The 14625-nt window shown below is 40.0% G+C and overlaps 1 protein-coding gene across 2 annotated transcripts in view; it reads left to right on the plus strand.

Moving 5' to 3' along the window:
- Positions 1–14625, plus strand: part of FBXL7 (F-box and leucine rich repeat protein 7) — a 320865-nt gene that overhangs the window by 83004 nt on the left and 223236 nt on the right. For both annotated transcript variants that reach the window (XM_036308406.1, XM_036308407.1), the window contains exon 2: positions 12515–12604. In XM_036308406.1, coding sequence (XP_036164299.1) covers positions 12515–12604 — 90 coding nt within the window. The remainder of the gene's footprint in view (positions 1–12514; positions 12605–14625) is intronic.

Raw genomic sequence — 14625 nt, forward strand, 5'->3', positions numbered from 1 at the left:
GACTCCTGTTGATAGGCTGAGGGTAGACAGAGCTCCTGTTGGAGGTGATGGTGAATTTACTCTCACCCAACCATGATTCAGCTTAGGGATGGAATGGATCCCCCAAAATAGAAGATGGAATGGATTCGGGGGTGGGGGCAAGCACTGCATGCAGTGAATGCTTTAGCCTCTCCTTTGTTCAAGCTCTGATTTAGAAGAATTCTGGCTGTCTGTGAGGTACTCTGTCACTGCCACTTACACTTTCTCAGCTGCCCTGTGTTCAGAGATGCCTACTGGCGCGATGATTACCTTTAATCCCATGAAATAGCCTCCCAGTGTGGTTCCTAGGAAACCTCCTCCCAATGCAAGGAAAGTAGAAGAGATGGCGGAGGAGAATAATACTCTTAGGAAGCATGGCAGGTAATAAAATTGAGTTTCTTATTTGGAGATTAAGAGGATCACACTGGACAGGCAGAGTCAGAAGTCGGACACCCAACAGCAGTGAAGTAATCCAGCTGTGATTTGGTGGCATAAATATGTGTGTGTATGTGTATTTGCATATGTATCTGTATATGTATCTATGTGCATATACAAATACATTTTTTATTAATTACAGGAAATTGTATGTGTATTTATAATTTTAGTGCAGTAGGAGAAGGAGGAAGTTGTTAACAACTCTGTCTCTTCCACTTGACCTTAACTTTTAACTCCCTTGGATCTTGGTTTGTGGTTGTAAAGTGGTCTGTAGTTGTGGTAGAGAGTTGGTAACTTTCTGCATTAGGGAGAGTAAAAATGTGGGAGTGGAGAGGGATCTTGAAGATGACCTCCCCCACCATCCCTCTCCTTTAATCAGAAGTGCCAGGGTTGTTGCTAAAAAGTCTTGAGTAGCTTGTTCCTGGCTTCCCAGCTCACAGGGAGTAAGAGATCTGAGCTACCAATTTCAGTTTCTCCTTTTAAGTGCTTTCTTAACAATATTTGCTACCTGTGTATTCTCTATGGTTGGAAAACTTGTTTGTTATAACCTGCTTTACCAAGTAGGGCTGTGTAGATCTTTTTTAGTTCCCTTATACAGAAGTTTGTCCGTACTAAATGGGAAATGTGGGGTAGGAAACATAATTAGATCCTAGGATTATTTTGTATTACACAAGATTAAGATATAACATATATAGATAACTTTCACTTTTTGAGGTTTAATGCTTATGTATGAAATGAGGAAAATGATAAAACTTTCAAGAATTATTTATTATTCATAATTTCCGTTCATTTAGATTGATCATCTCTGAGATTATGGTAGACACATTCTGTATAAAAGCCCTGAAATCAGTGACTGGCTGTAGGGTACAAAGATCTGTAGCTGTATGACTTTAGACTAGGGTTGAGCCATGAAGCCACAAAAATTCACAGGACATTACTGCCTGTCCTACCATTATGTTCTCTATTGAAAGGTGAAGTTGTTTCCTATACTCTTTCCCTGCCTTTAAGACCCTGCAGTAAAGTAACCTCTACTGCCAATATGGCTTGATCATGGCATTGTGTTTAACATGCTATCTGTGTCTGGCATATGGGACTTGGAATGAATGAATGACTGAATCAGAAGAGGCGGTAATGAGTGTATGGACACCCGAGGCTCTTGATGCCAGAAAATGAACACATGGCTTTGAAGTTGACCCATATCATGCTGAAACAGCACTGCCCTTCAAAAAGACCTCTTCGTGCCTTTCCTTGTGCATCTGATTTAAGCAAAGAATGGTCTTCTTCTGATTTTGGGGCCACATCAGCCCTTCAGAATTTTGGAGGAAAATGACTGGTACAAATTATAGTGATGTTGTTATTAGCATCAGACTGTCTTTTGAATGACTTACAGTACCTTTTAGCCTGTCTATGGTCTGATCCTCTCATTACTCTGCTCAGAGACCCAGCTGTGAAGCACCATTTGTCAGCAGTAGCAGCACCTGTCTTTGTGTCAGCTGACATCTGTGTTAACTCTTGTGGAACTTCCTGAAGGTCCATAGGTGGGTGTTAGGCTGGGGAACAGCCTCTGCCTTGCTACCTTTAGTGAAATATTGCCTGGACTTTTCAATGTGAAACGACCTAGGATGGTGTGCCAAGTGCTTGCTTTTACACAAGTGGGGAGAGCCTTTTAGAACTTATTGCTGCTAATCCTTCTTTTCCACCCATAATAATACTGCCATGCACGGAGACTTGAGTAAATGTTCATATGATACCATCAGGGTGGAATTTTCTGCTTAATTTTGCAGAGAATGGTGTTGAGGTATCTGCTGAGTTAAATATGACCCCACTCTCACCCCCTTCAATTCATGTCATTCCTGGAACATTAGAATGTGATATTATTTGGAAATAGAGGGATTATAACAGATGTAATTATGTAGATAAAAGCACAGTGGAGTAGGGTGGGTCCTTAACTCAATATGGCTGGTATTCTTGTAAAAAGAGAACAGAGACACACAGAGGGAAGATTGGCCATGTGATGACTGAGGCAGAGATTGGAGTTACGCTGCCATAAACCAATAATGTCAAGGATTGATGCCAACCACCAGGAGCTAGGAGAGGGGCCTGGTGAAGATTCTTCTAGAGCAGCGATTCTCAACCTGTGGGTCGCGACCCCTTTGGCGGTCGAACGACCCTTTCACAGGGGCCGCCTAAGACCATCCTGCATATCAGATATTTACACTACGATTCATAACAATAGCAACATTACAGTTATGAAGTAGCAACGAAAATAATTTTATGGTTGGGTCACAACATAAGGAACTGTATTTAAAGGGCCAGAAGGTTGAGAACCACTGTTCTAGAGCCAGCAGGGGAGGCATGGCCCTGTGGACACCTTGATTTCAGACTGCCAGCTTCCAAGACTGTAAGATAATAAACTCCTATTTTAAGCCATCCAATTAGTGGTCATTTGTCACAGCAGCCCTCAGAAGCTAAAACAGAGTATATATTGCATGTCACCACTGGGAATATATGAATTTTCTCAGTTCTGTTTTGCATGCTGAACACATCGTCATTGTATAAAGACTCATTTGGGGTAAACAAAGATTTGAGTGGTACCTGTAAGGAAGGAACAGTGTTTATTAGAAACATTATGAGAGCAAGGATATTTCATTAGGAAGAAATGTCCAGTTTATTTACTCAGTCAGACCCTCATACTTATGTTCTTAGTGCATACGCCAAGGAGAGTGCTTGCTTTGGGATGTGGAACAAAGCAGGTGCAGACCTATCCCCATAGAGTTGAGGATCCAGGGGAGAAGACGGGCATGGTTATTTACAATCAACCTACATATTTTTCACGTCATTATATGAAAAATAAAGCAGTCACACTAAACACCAATGGAATTGTGGGAACCAAATAGTATTTGGGGATATCAACTAATGATCCTATTTAAAAATCTTGCCATACTTCTGTCTATGTGTCTGTGGTTTATCTCCCCAACCCAGTGTGGATAATGTTGTTTTTTTCCTACTAATCATAATCCTTTGCATACAATGGGCTTATTAGCATGTAGTTGTTGAGTTAACTGAATTATTAATTATGAATATTAATAGGGAGGGTTATTAATAATAGCTAACACCTATTAAGTATCTATTACATGTAGATAACATTATAAGCAATTGACTTATTAACCTCCTTTTATTCTCATAGTTTTTCTATTATTATATTTAACAGTACCCATTTGCAGATGGAGAAACTGAGGTACTCAAAAAGTAAGGTAACCCTCAAGCTCAACCAACTAGTTTCACTAAGATGCCAAGTCAAGATGCCAGCCCAAGTAGTCCAAGGTCAGGTCCCTTCCCTCCAAGGCAGCATGTTGTGCTTTCTAAAGACTTGCAGCTACCTGCTACCTTCTGTGGATGTAAGAGGGCTGTGTGGAGATCATGGCCTCTTCTCTTCTCTTCTCTTCTCTTCTCTTCTCTTCTCTTCTCTTCTCTTCTCTTCTCTTCTCTTCTTTCCTTTTCTTTTCTTTTCTCTTCCTTTTTAGTAAACACAGCCTCTAGGAGTAATGCAGAAAAGGCTGGTTGTAATTGAGATTATTGTTTTAGTATACCTTCTTTCTTTACCAAGAAAAAAGGAGTGATAGTAGAATGTGGAATGATTACTGATAAACTCAAATTGTTTCTATTTAATTATTTCTCTTTTTACCCTTTGGCTTCTAGGCTATTGCTACTGAAATGATTAGAGAGCCTTCAGGGTTGTGTGTGTTTCAGCCATGGACTTGCATTTGACATCACGGTTTTGCTTGTGTGGTTTGGGAATGGGATGTCCCCGGCTGCTCTGTCTGACTTGAGGCTGAAGCTCTTACGTGTGCTAGAGAGAACATGAACAGTCCGCATATCAGAAACGAAGGGAAACCCCAAGTCCCCTGGCTGTGCTGTTCCAGTCAAGGCCCCTCAGGCTTCTGCAGAGCAGAGCTTTGCAGCAGGTGTGTGTTCGGAACCTAAAGCCCCATGTCTGCTCTGTGAACATGTGCAATGTGTGCTGGTTGGCGTTCGCAGTACCAGCCACACAGCCCTGCCTGGAGGTAATACAATACTGGAGAGAGGGTTCCCCTGCATTCCATTCCTTTAACCCCTAGCACTCTGCTCACCCCAGGGATGCCACGGGGTGGTAAATGGCTCTCAAGGAATTGCTGAGCCAGCAGTGGGCTTGTCCCATTTTCCCTCCTGGAAGAACTCTGTGTGCTTTGTTCATCTGCTCCAGCCGCAGCCCTCAGGATCTGATTTCTGCTGGAAACAACATGCACTAGAAGTTTCAAAGTTGACAGCCGCCAGTGGTCAAAGCCACCACCCTGTCATTGCAGCATTTTTCACAATAGCAAACAGGTGGAAACACCCCAAGTGCCCATCAGCAGGTGAATGAATAAACAAAGCGTAGTATATACACACAAGAGAATATTATTCAGCCATAAATAGGAATGAAGCACTGATATGTGCTAAACCCTGGGTGAACCCTAAAACATTAGGGTAACTGAAAAAAGCCAGATGCAAAAGAACAACTATTGTATGATTCCACTCGTGGAAATGTCTAGAATAAACTAATTTATAAAAACAGAAAGCAGATTAGAAGTTACTGGGGACTGGGGAGGGAGGATTGGGGTATTAATCACTTCACAGGTATAGAATTTCTGTGTCAAGTACTTTTGGAAATAATAGTTGGTTGTACAACATTATGAATGTAAATAATGCCACTGAATTAAATACTTAAAAAATAGTTCAAATGGCAAACTTTGTTATGTATATTTTTAAAATAACGAAAAAAGCCAGGGCTCTGCATCAGGCCGTCTATTTGAGTAGGGACTGCATCCCTCAGCAATGAGGCAATGAAAAGTGTTCTTGGCTTTTCTCAGGCTGCCCATACGCCCATTAGAATGGCAGCCTTTTAGGGGAAGGGAGTATCTTGTTCCCTAGAGCCACCCCGACTTCCCCAGCTCTAGAAGCATGTATCCTGCCCAGTGGCCCCGGAGTCACTTGGTAGGTGCTTTGGGAAACTGGAGTAGAAGTTCCAGTTAGGACATTAAATTTCTTGGAAGGAAAAAAACAACAACCAAAAAACAGAATTCTAACAGGTTTTTTTTTTTTTCACTTCCTTTCTTACTCTTGTCATCCTTAGCCCATACACCAATCATCACCAGGAGAAAACTAAGAATAGAAGCAAAAGCATAGGACACCATCTTCCATCTTTTGCTCTCAATAAAACAAGGCAGAGGGCTCAAGGTTCGATTTCTCTTCGTTTCACTCTATTGCAAGGTCTGACACTGGGGATTCATCTATTAAATCTCTCCGTGTTGTCCTGAAAGAGCTAATGTGCTTTCACAATATGTGTTGAGTATTTTTCCTAAAAACTAATATGCACCTGGGTCAGAGATTAAGTCAAATCATCTTTTGCGATAACAAATATTATTCTTCTGTAAGTATAGACATTTGAACTCTGGACCAGAGAAGGTAAGAAAGTAGCTCATAAGATAACAATCAGGAAAGTAACAGTGGATTCAACAAACAGATATGATCTGCCATTCCCTTGATCTAATTCGGAGATATTGAAAATAATTCTCTTTCCATTGGTGTGGACACTTAATATTAAATCAGGCTTTCTTGGTGCTCCAACAGCAGCTTGAAAACAAGGTAATGGAGAGAAAGAGGAAATAAGTGGCTAAGCCCTCCACATGGGTTCACATGCCTGTTTGTGGATTTCATATGAGAAGTCTGCAGCTGAAATCCACAGGAATGAATTCAGTGCATATAATCTGGAATTGATATAGGAATCAATTTTGCAAGTGGTTTCTTGGACTCTTAGGAATGTTAGAAATCATAAGACCCATTGATTCATTTTTCTTGGTCAGGTATTGACTTATATTTTCTATTCTACTCTTTATATTCTTTGTGTTGTCAGTAAATCACAACGGAATGTCTGCCTGTCTTATTTTAAGTATCTGCATTTGCAGAATCAGCCTGAGCACTGGAAATGAGAGAAGAGAAGAAACTTATTTTACATATGGGAATTTTTTTAATTAAAAGAGACTTAAAATCCCTCTCTAATAGGATCCCCATTTAACAAACATTCTCTTTCTCTTCAAACATTGGGAAAATGTGGCTCACTCTGATGGAAACCCCAAAGGATGCGGGATTGGAATAGAAGACTAGCACATTATTCTGCTGGCATTCCTGGGTTAGTCATGTGTCTCAAGTGACCTAAGTGATTGATCCACCACTAATTTCTCATACTGTGATTCAGAATCATATGCCTGTGTTAACTTGTTACAGATAACATTTGCTATCTCAGTGTGTTAGTTATTCTTCACTTGCTTTGGTATTTATTTGTATTTGATACCTAATTTTTCAATCGCCCTCATTTGGGCCTTTTAGTCTCTACTAGGGAGGAAATTAATAAAGTGCAAAATTTTACTTTACACATTCAACAGGCACATTTCTGATAGGCTAATAACCCCGAATGGCCAATAAACAAACTTTCCTGTAGGTATAGCAGTTAGATCGAGAGCATAACTGTCAACCTTGCTTATATCTGAGGGATTTCTGCTGGATATATAAGGTTTGTATAATTTAATTTATATGCACATAGGATACTATGTGCATACAATAGTAAAGCAGCAATTAGTGTTTTAAATTTCATTTCTGTCTCCTGGTACAAATCGAACTGTGATAAATGGGTCAATATTAAACAATTGCAGGGTGAGGTGATGCTGGCATTGCACATAATTGAATGCTTTCCAAGCCATAAATTATTTCGTACCCATAATAACCTCCAACAAACCTGAAAAGTGGGTTCCCCATTTTAGTAGAGGAAATAGGTAGGTGTTTGTTTTTATTCCTATTTTATAGATGAAAACAATGAAGCTTAGAGAGTTTGACAGGTTTTCTCCTGACCACCTTGTGTTGAAGTGGTAAATGTGGAACTGAAACACATGTGAGTCTGACAGTGTGAGGGACATTTTCATGTGTCAACTTGGCCAGTTATTTAATCAAACACTATTGAAGTTGAGAAATGTAGGCAGTCCCTTCCTAATGCAATAGCTAGTCTTACAAGGACATTTTCATACTGCAGATTTCTGGTTTTGGCTATTGGAAGCCGAATATCACCCTGTTCTTTTCCTCTGAGTTCCTCCTGTAATATTTAATCTGTAAGCACCCCCCCGTCCCCCGCCACACACACCATATATGCACCTTTTCCTTGTCCACTTGAACTCCCCGGAGTGTTGGTTATGTTTCCAGAAACAAGGCTGAAGAACAGAACATGTTAATAGTATCTGAAATATGAGCCCCATTATACTAAGATTTATTGAGGATTCCCTAAGTGCACTATCCTAGGTGCTATATCTGGATTATTTTATTTAATGCTCAAAACAGCCCTATGACGCAAGAATTGATTTTCCCTATCTTGGTTATAGCTAAGAAAAATAAAGCCTAGAAGGGTTTAATAATTTTCCCAACATTACAAAGTGGCAGATTTAGATGTAAACCCGGCCTCATCACTCTATCAAGCATGTCAAGCTTGAGGCCCATGGGCCGCATGCGGCCGACAACAAATACTATTAATGATTACTCATTTATTTCAGCCCTTTGTACTCAGCATGTCTCTATCGAAATACACCTATGTTTCTATGAAAATTGAAGCTTTTGTGTGTTTCTTTGCAGCCCACATAAACTTAAACCTTGTTTATTTGGCCCATGCAAGCCTTTGAGCTTGACATGCTTGCTCTCCTACACTACCCACTGCAGTCTGCCTGAAAGCAGGTGATAAACTGTGAAGCCATATTTAATACAAGATCATCTACAGTCAGTCCTTACTATCTGTGGATTCTGCATTTGTGAATTTTCATAATCATTGAAATTTATTTGTAAATTCAATAGTCATTCATGTACAGGGTCAGACCAAGTGAAGGTCAACTGAGGTGGCATCGGGCTGCAGCAGGAAATTTTGAGTTGTCCAATGTGCACATTCCGAGCTGAGGTTAAACAAGCAGCAGGCTGCCTCCAGGGTTCAGCTCTCATGCTGTAGATTAGTGTCCTTTCTTCTGTCTATTTAGTGCCACATTTTTTTTTTCATTTTGTGCTAAATGTTTATTGATGATTTTGCTACTTAAAATGGCCCCCATGCATCGTGCTGAAGAGCCATCTGTGGTTCCTAAGAGCAGGAAGGCTGGGATGTGCCTTACACGTGTTAAATAAGCTTCATTCAGGCATGAGCTACAGTGTGGCTGCCTTGAGTTGAATGTTAAAGAATCAACAAAATATATTGAATAAGATGTCTTCAAACAGAAATACACCCAAAACAAGGTTGGGGGTGATGAAAAGTGACCAGAGGGTCGCAGATTCCTAGCCCTGTGCTTCCCCTCAGAGCAAAGATTCAGCTTTGGCAGTGTTTGGCAGTGACTTCATAGAATATTACTAACCTGAATAACAAGAATAGACTGTATTTATATCTCTACTGTCTTGCTTTCCATAATTACTTAAATCATAAATAGCCAGGCATTTAAAATTGTACTTATTGATGGGCATACATTCTCAATGGGTCAATATTACTCTCAAAGGGACAAAAATTGGGGGCGAAAACTCTTAAGCATTTTATGTAAAAGCAGAGATATACACACAGCACATAATATATACACACTATATCTGTGGTATTACAGTTTTATTTGTGGGAGTAACTGCAGAAAAAGTCTAAAAGTGTCCTTGGGGGGAGAGGGCAATAACAAAATATGATTGGAAAACACAGTCGTAGAGCATACTGAAAATATGATGATGCACCTAAGGTATTTACTGGAGTCCACAGCACAGCGTGCACACTCTATGTTAGCTATTATTATACATATCATTGGTAATATTATTTGTTTCCCTAATCTTCTTCCCTGTCTTCAGTCACCGGCATTTCTTAAGCTGGAGTTTGTGGTCCTCTGAGGGGTCTGCATACACGTTTACAGACCTGTCTGAGAATTTCCTCTGAAATTTGTTGTTTCATTTTGTGCTTTCCTTTGATGATAATCTTAAGAATCATCAATAACTGGGTACTGGTTCCCCTTTATCACAGACTCCTGCCATATGGTTTTGTTGTCCAATTTGGTGACTGTCTTTTAAGGAAGGAATTCTGCTTCTGTGGTTATGGGCCAATAAGGAATGAAAGAAGAGCAGACAATGAAACATGAGTGACAGGGTCAGACCAAGTGAAGGTCAACTGAGGTGGCATCGGGCTGCAGCAGGAAGGACTCTCCGAGTTCTAGCGGAGAGGCTGAATCCTCATGCGGCCCGAGGTAGCAAGGATATGCCAGAAGCAAGAGAACATTGGCTTTGGCAGCAGTACAACATTTATGTTTTGAAAGGCAATTTAATGTCGGCAAAATAACATCATCTGTCACATTAAATTAATGGTGTTAATTGGGATTTTATGGGCTTTATTGTTTTTGTGTTTAATTGGTTACTTTGTTTTTGTCTTTTTGTTGATTCAGAGCAAACACATATGGAGTTTAGTTTTCCATTTGTACACCGCTAAGTAACAATATACTAAAAATAATCTAAGTCTGTATATCCGTGGTACCCAATAATGCTCTTTTACTGAGAAGGAATGTTTGCAGGTTTGAAGAGTTCTGTAATGGACTCACAGGATCATAAACTATTTGAACGGCTAGAAATCACTGGGTCCACTCATCTCCCCATCTCCCCCACCAGATGTGGACACTGAGCCTCATGGAGGGGAAGCGAATGTCCAAGGTCAAAAAGCAAGGGGGCATCAGACTGAGGTCAGAGGTCAGTTTGACATATTTCTAACTAGGTATCGAGCCCAACATGTCAGTCCCTCCCAAAGATGAACCATGGCAGATGAATGGCGACTGCAAAGGCAGGCTAGACATACACTAATGGATAGTTAATGCCCTGTGGCTCACCCTGAGGGAGGAGGGTGTGGAATGGGCAGGGATGATGGGAATAACAGACTTGTTATAACAGAGTCATCAATCACAATGAGCTTCCCAGGTGATATCAGCCATGAACTTGGATTGTTCCATTACTCTCAGCATTAGCAAACACATCCCTGAAGCTCTTTAAATCGCCCACTTGTGCTTTTCAGCTCTGTTTTTAGCCTGTAAGCTTATGCCACCTACCTGGGGTGTATGCCACTGTGTAGGGAAGACTCTTGGAAGCCAGTGTTTCTCAGCTGCTTGTAAGAGTTTTAATCATAACTTGCGTAGTGAAAAGAGTTTATTGTGATATAACTGGTTGGTCATTATATTAGTTTTCCATTGCCACTTGACAACTCACCACCAGTTTAGCAGCAGCTTAACATAAGATACATTCATTATCTCATTTTCCTTGGGTCAGAAAGCTGGACTTTTGTTCGGGGTCTTACAAAGCTGCAGTCAAGATGCTGGCCAGGGCTGGGCTTTCATTGGGGGCTCAAACCCTCTTCCGTGCACACGTGGGTGTTGGCAGAATTCATTACTTTGCAGCTGTAGGACTCAACGATGACTTGCTTCTTCAAGACCAGTGGGATGTCTCTCCTTCAGACTCCTGTAAAGGGCTTATCTGTTCAGGTCAGGCCTACCCAGAATAATTCCCTTTTGACTAAATTCAACTCATTAGGGAATTTAATGGCATCTGCAAGTTCCAATCTGCAATGGAATTTAAGTGTCTCAATTCTAATCCTCTTACCATCATCATATTCCATGGCTTAGTGGCAAGTTGTAGGTTCTGCCCATACTCAAGGGGAGCACATTATCAAGGGCAGGTGCACTGACTTCAGCCGTTTTGGCCATTACAACAAAATACCATATGAACTATCTATAGTGGTTTATAACAACAGAAATTTGAGTCTCATGTTTCTGGAGGCTGAAAAGTTTGAGATCAAGGTGACTGGTGAGAGCCCGCTTCCTGGTTCATAGACTGCCATCTTTCCCCTGTTTCCTCACATGGGCAGGGAGCTCTTTGGGGGTCTCTTCTACAAATTCCATTCATGAGGGTGCCATACCCATGACGTAATCACCTCCCAAAGGCTAATCACCTCCTAATACCATCACGTTAGTGATTAGGTTTTAAAATATGAAATTTGGAGAGACACAAACATTTAGTCTGTAGCAGGTACCATGGGCATTATCTTGGAATTCCGCTCACCATGGTCATTGGCACTTCCATCACTAGGCAGGGAGTATGGTTCGTATTGGTAGACTTCCATGTGATTTTAGAGAACATTTGGTAATAATATTACATATGCTCATATTAAAAGTCAGAAGAGTACAAACTGAGCTCTAAGCTGAGGTAAGATTATTTGGATCAGGGGTTCTCCACTTCAGCACGATTGATGTTTGGGCTGGATAATTCTTTGTTGTGAGGGGACTGTCCTGTGCATGGTAAGATGTTTAAAAGCAGCATCTCTGGCTCCTTACCCACTAGTGCTAGGAGAATACTCTCCCCGGTTGTGACAACTAAAAATGATCCCAGGCATTGCCAGATGTCCCATTGCGTGGAGAAGCACCTCTGGTTAAGATTTACTGCATTAGAAAAATGACACAGTCTTTTTTTCTTCTTTTTGTAAAAAAGAACTTATTAAAAGAGGGAATTTTTTTTAAGGTGATAGAGCTTTTTGGAGCAAAAAGCTCCTCTTGCTCCTCAGATAATGCCTCATTCTTAGATTTGCATTTGTCCTTCATTGGAAAATGTAGTTTATAGCTGCAAATAAAAAGAATCAATACTGTGGATGTGTTTCACACATGTACTTTCTTAGTCACATGTAGGCCAAAATTATATTACGTTATCATATTTTACTATGTTTTATAATCTTGTCTGAGTTTATAGTCAAGCAAGATTATAATAAGACATTAGTTCTACTCTGACATGGGTCAGGCATTTCCCAAAAGGTATTTAATGCATACGGCAAGAAACCTAATAAACTCCTTTCTTGGTATTATTGGCCCTCTCTTGGAAACAAGCGATGTGGCTTGGTACGGGACAGAGTGAACGGCACGGTCAAGTTCTGAAATTACAAAACTCAAAAGCGGCTCATTTCTGTTTTCTCTAGGCAAAGGCAGCTCAAGCATCTCATCCGACGTGAGTTCAAGTACAGATCACACACCAACCCAAGCCCAGAAGAATGTGGCTACCAGTGAAGGTAGGCATCTGGTCTTCATTATCTGTTGCCCTCTCTTCACAGTGCTGGCTATTTTTGGAAGGCAAATAAAATGTGTGAGTCTGAGTTCTGTTCTACCAAGTGGGAGCATATGAAAGTCTTAAAAATGAGAAGGCAAAGGTTTTCCCAAGTTTCTTTTTTGTTGTGCTGCTGTCATTGTCCCTTAAAGTTGTTGCAATGGAATTTAAGTGTCTCAATTCTAAGGCAAATGCTGTTATTTTGTGAAAATATAGTAGGCTGACTTTGGAGAAGTCTTTATGATACTATATATATCATTTTTTCAGTATAGAAATGTTCTGATTGTAAAATCCTTGTGCTGAAGTTGAAAGTTGTTCAAGAACTTTCAGAATAGGCATACCTGCATTCAGGATTGTGACAATGGGAAGGTCATAGTCACGTGATTTGTAGACCTCGAACTAATCACCAATACCTGATAGTAGGAGAAGAGGTTTGTGTGACTATTTAGAGAGCAATTGAAATGTCCTGCCTATCAGGACAGAGATTGGTCACATTGATATTCTTGATGAAGAATCTGACTATATGTAGTTACAATACATGTTGGAATTCAGCTGCTTCCCAATAAATAGTTGAGAAGCTTTTGAGTTATTGCTTACTTGTTTGAGTGTGGATATAATTGTTTCTGTGGTAGTTATTTAGAGGGAAGTTGACCCTATTATGGAATCAGCTCCTTTTATTTTAATGTTAAACACAATTAAATGACCTGTTTTCTGAAGAGTACTTTCTAAAGTAATTGTCGAATGAAGATCGAGTGTTAATATATCGATGCTGTTTATAGTGAAAGACCCTTTGGAAGGTGTCACCTGATTTTCACGACACTGTAAAGCCCGCTTTCCTCAAGAAAACAGCGTGCTATGGAAACAGTCTCCTGTCTTTGTTTTGGAGGCAGCTTTCTGCTGCTTGTGATGTGGGGGAGCATACTCATGGCCTGATGTTGGTCCTCTCAGCTGTGTGACTGCTCTTGATCTGTGCTACAGTTTATGCATTCATGGCGATGCCTTCCTTCTGCTATGTTTAGCTTCTCTTCGGGTGTTCTTTGACTTGGTGTGTTTCAAGTAGCACAGAATTACCTTCTGTGGGTTAATTATCCCCAGACAGATGCATAAGTAGCTTTTATAACTGGATTATAGTCCCTTGTGTTTAATGCCTTAACATTGTTTTACCCATGTAGTAAGGCAAACAGATTGGGGCGTTTTTCTCTGTGCAATGAAGTATCAGGTACCAATCCAATTTTAATTTTCTGCCCGTTAATTCAAATATGGGCATTAGATCATTCTTGAAATTCGGTTAAGGTAATGTGCGTATCGGGTAAATTGATTCTAGACGTTCACTTTTGAGGCTTTCGTTCTTTGAAGCCAAAATGGAAATCACATCAATGTAATTTATTTTTGATCCTCTGTAGTCAGAAATCTATGTTTTGTAATATTATCACTTTTTCCACCATTATTTTACAGTCATTTTTGTCACAGTCCTTTGTCTAATTTGAGTGGCTGTGAAAATAGAAAGTTAAAAGTATGTTAAATAGTCCCTCTGTGTTTCCCTATCTGGATTTAAGCTCTGTTAGTATTTTTTCTGCTTTTCATAAATAGAAAGTATAAAAATATGTGAGCTCTGTTGCAAGGGTTGGGGGAAGGGACTGTGGCACTGCATGCATTTAAAAAGTCTGCTTTTTATGCTTAAAATTACTCTCTAGTGATTTACAGTTTTTATTTTATTTTGCCTTTTCCTTTGGTGCAGGCCCAGCCAATATTTTGTACATTTTTATCAGAATGCATTCTCTATCATGCTGTGGGTAAAAATCAGGAAACAAAAATGGGAAAATGTGATGTTCATATGAAACAACATTTTTACCTGCTGGGCTAAATTAGTATGGAATTTTTTTATCCAACTCTTAAGTGGAAGAACCCCATTCTTGTGAAAGCCGTTCATTATATATATTGCATATCTGAAAAATTATAAAAGAAAGTATTGTTTTTCTATTTGTT

This window comes from Myotis myotis, unplaced genomic scaffold (assembly GCF_014108235.1).
Source record: "Myotis myotis isolate mMyoMyo1 unplaced genomic scaffold, mMyoMyo1.p scaffold_m19_p_5, whole genome shotgun sequence".
Classification (NCBI taxonomy): domain Eukaryota; kingdom Metazoa; phylum Chordata; class Mammalia; order Chiroptera; family Vespertilionidae; genus Myotis; species Myotis myotis.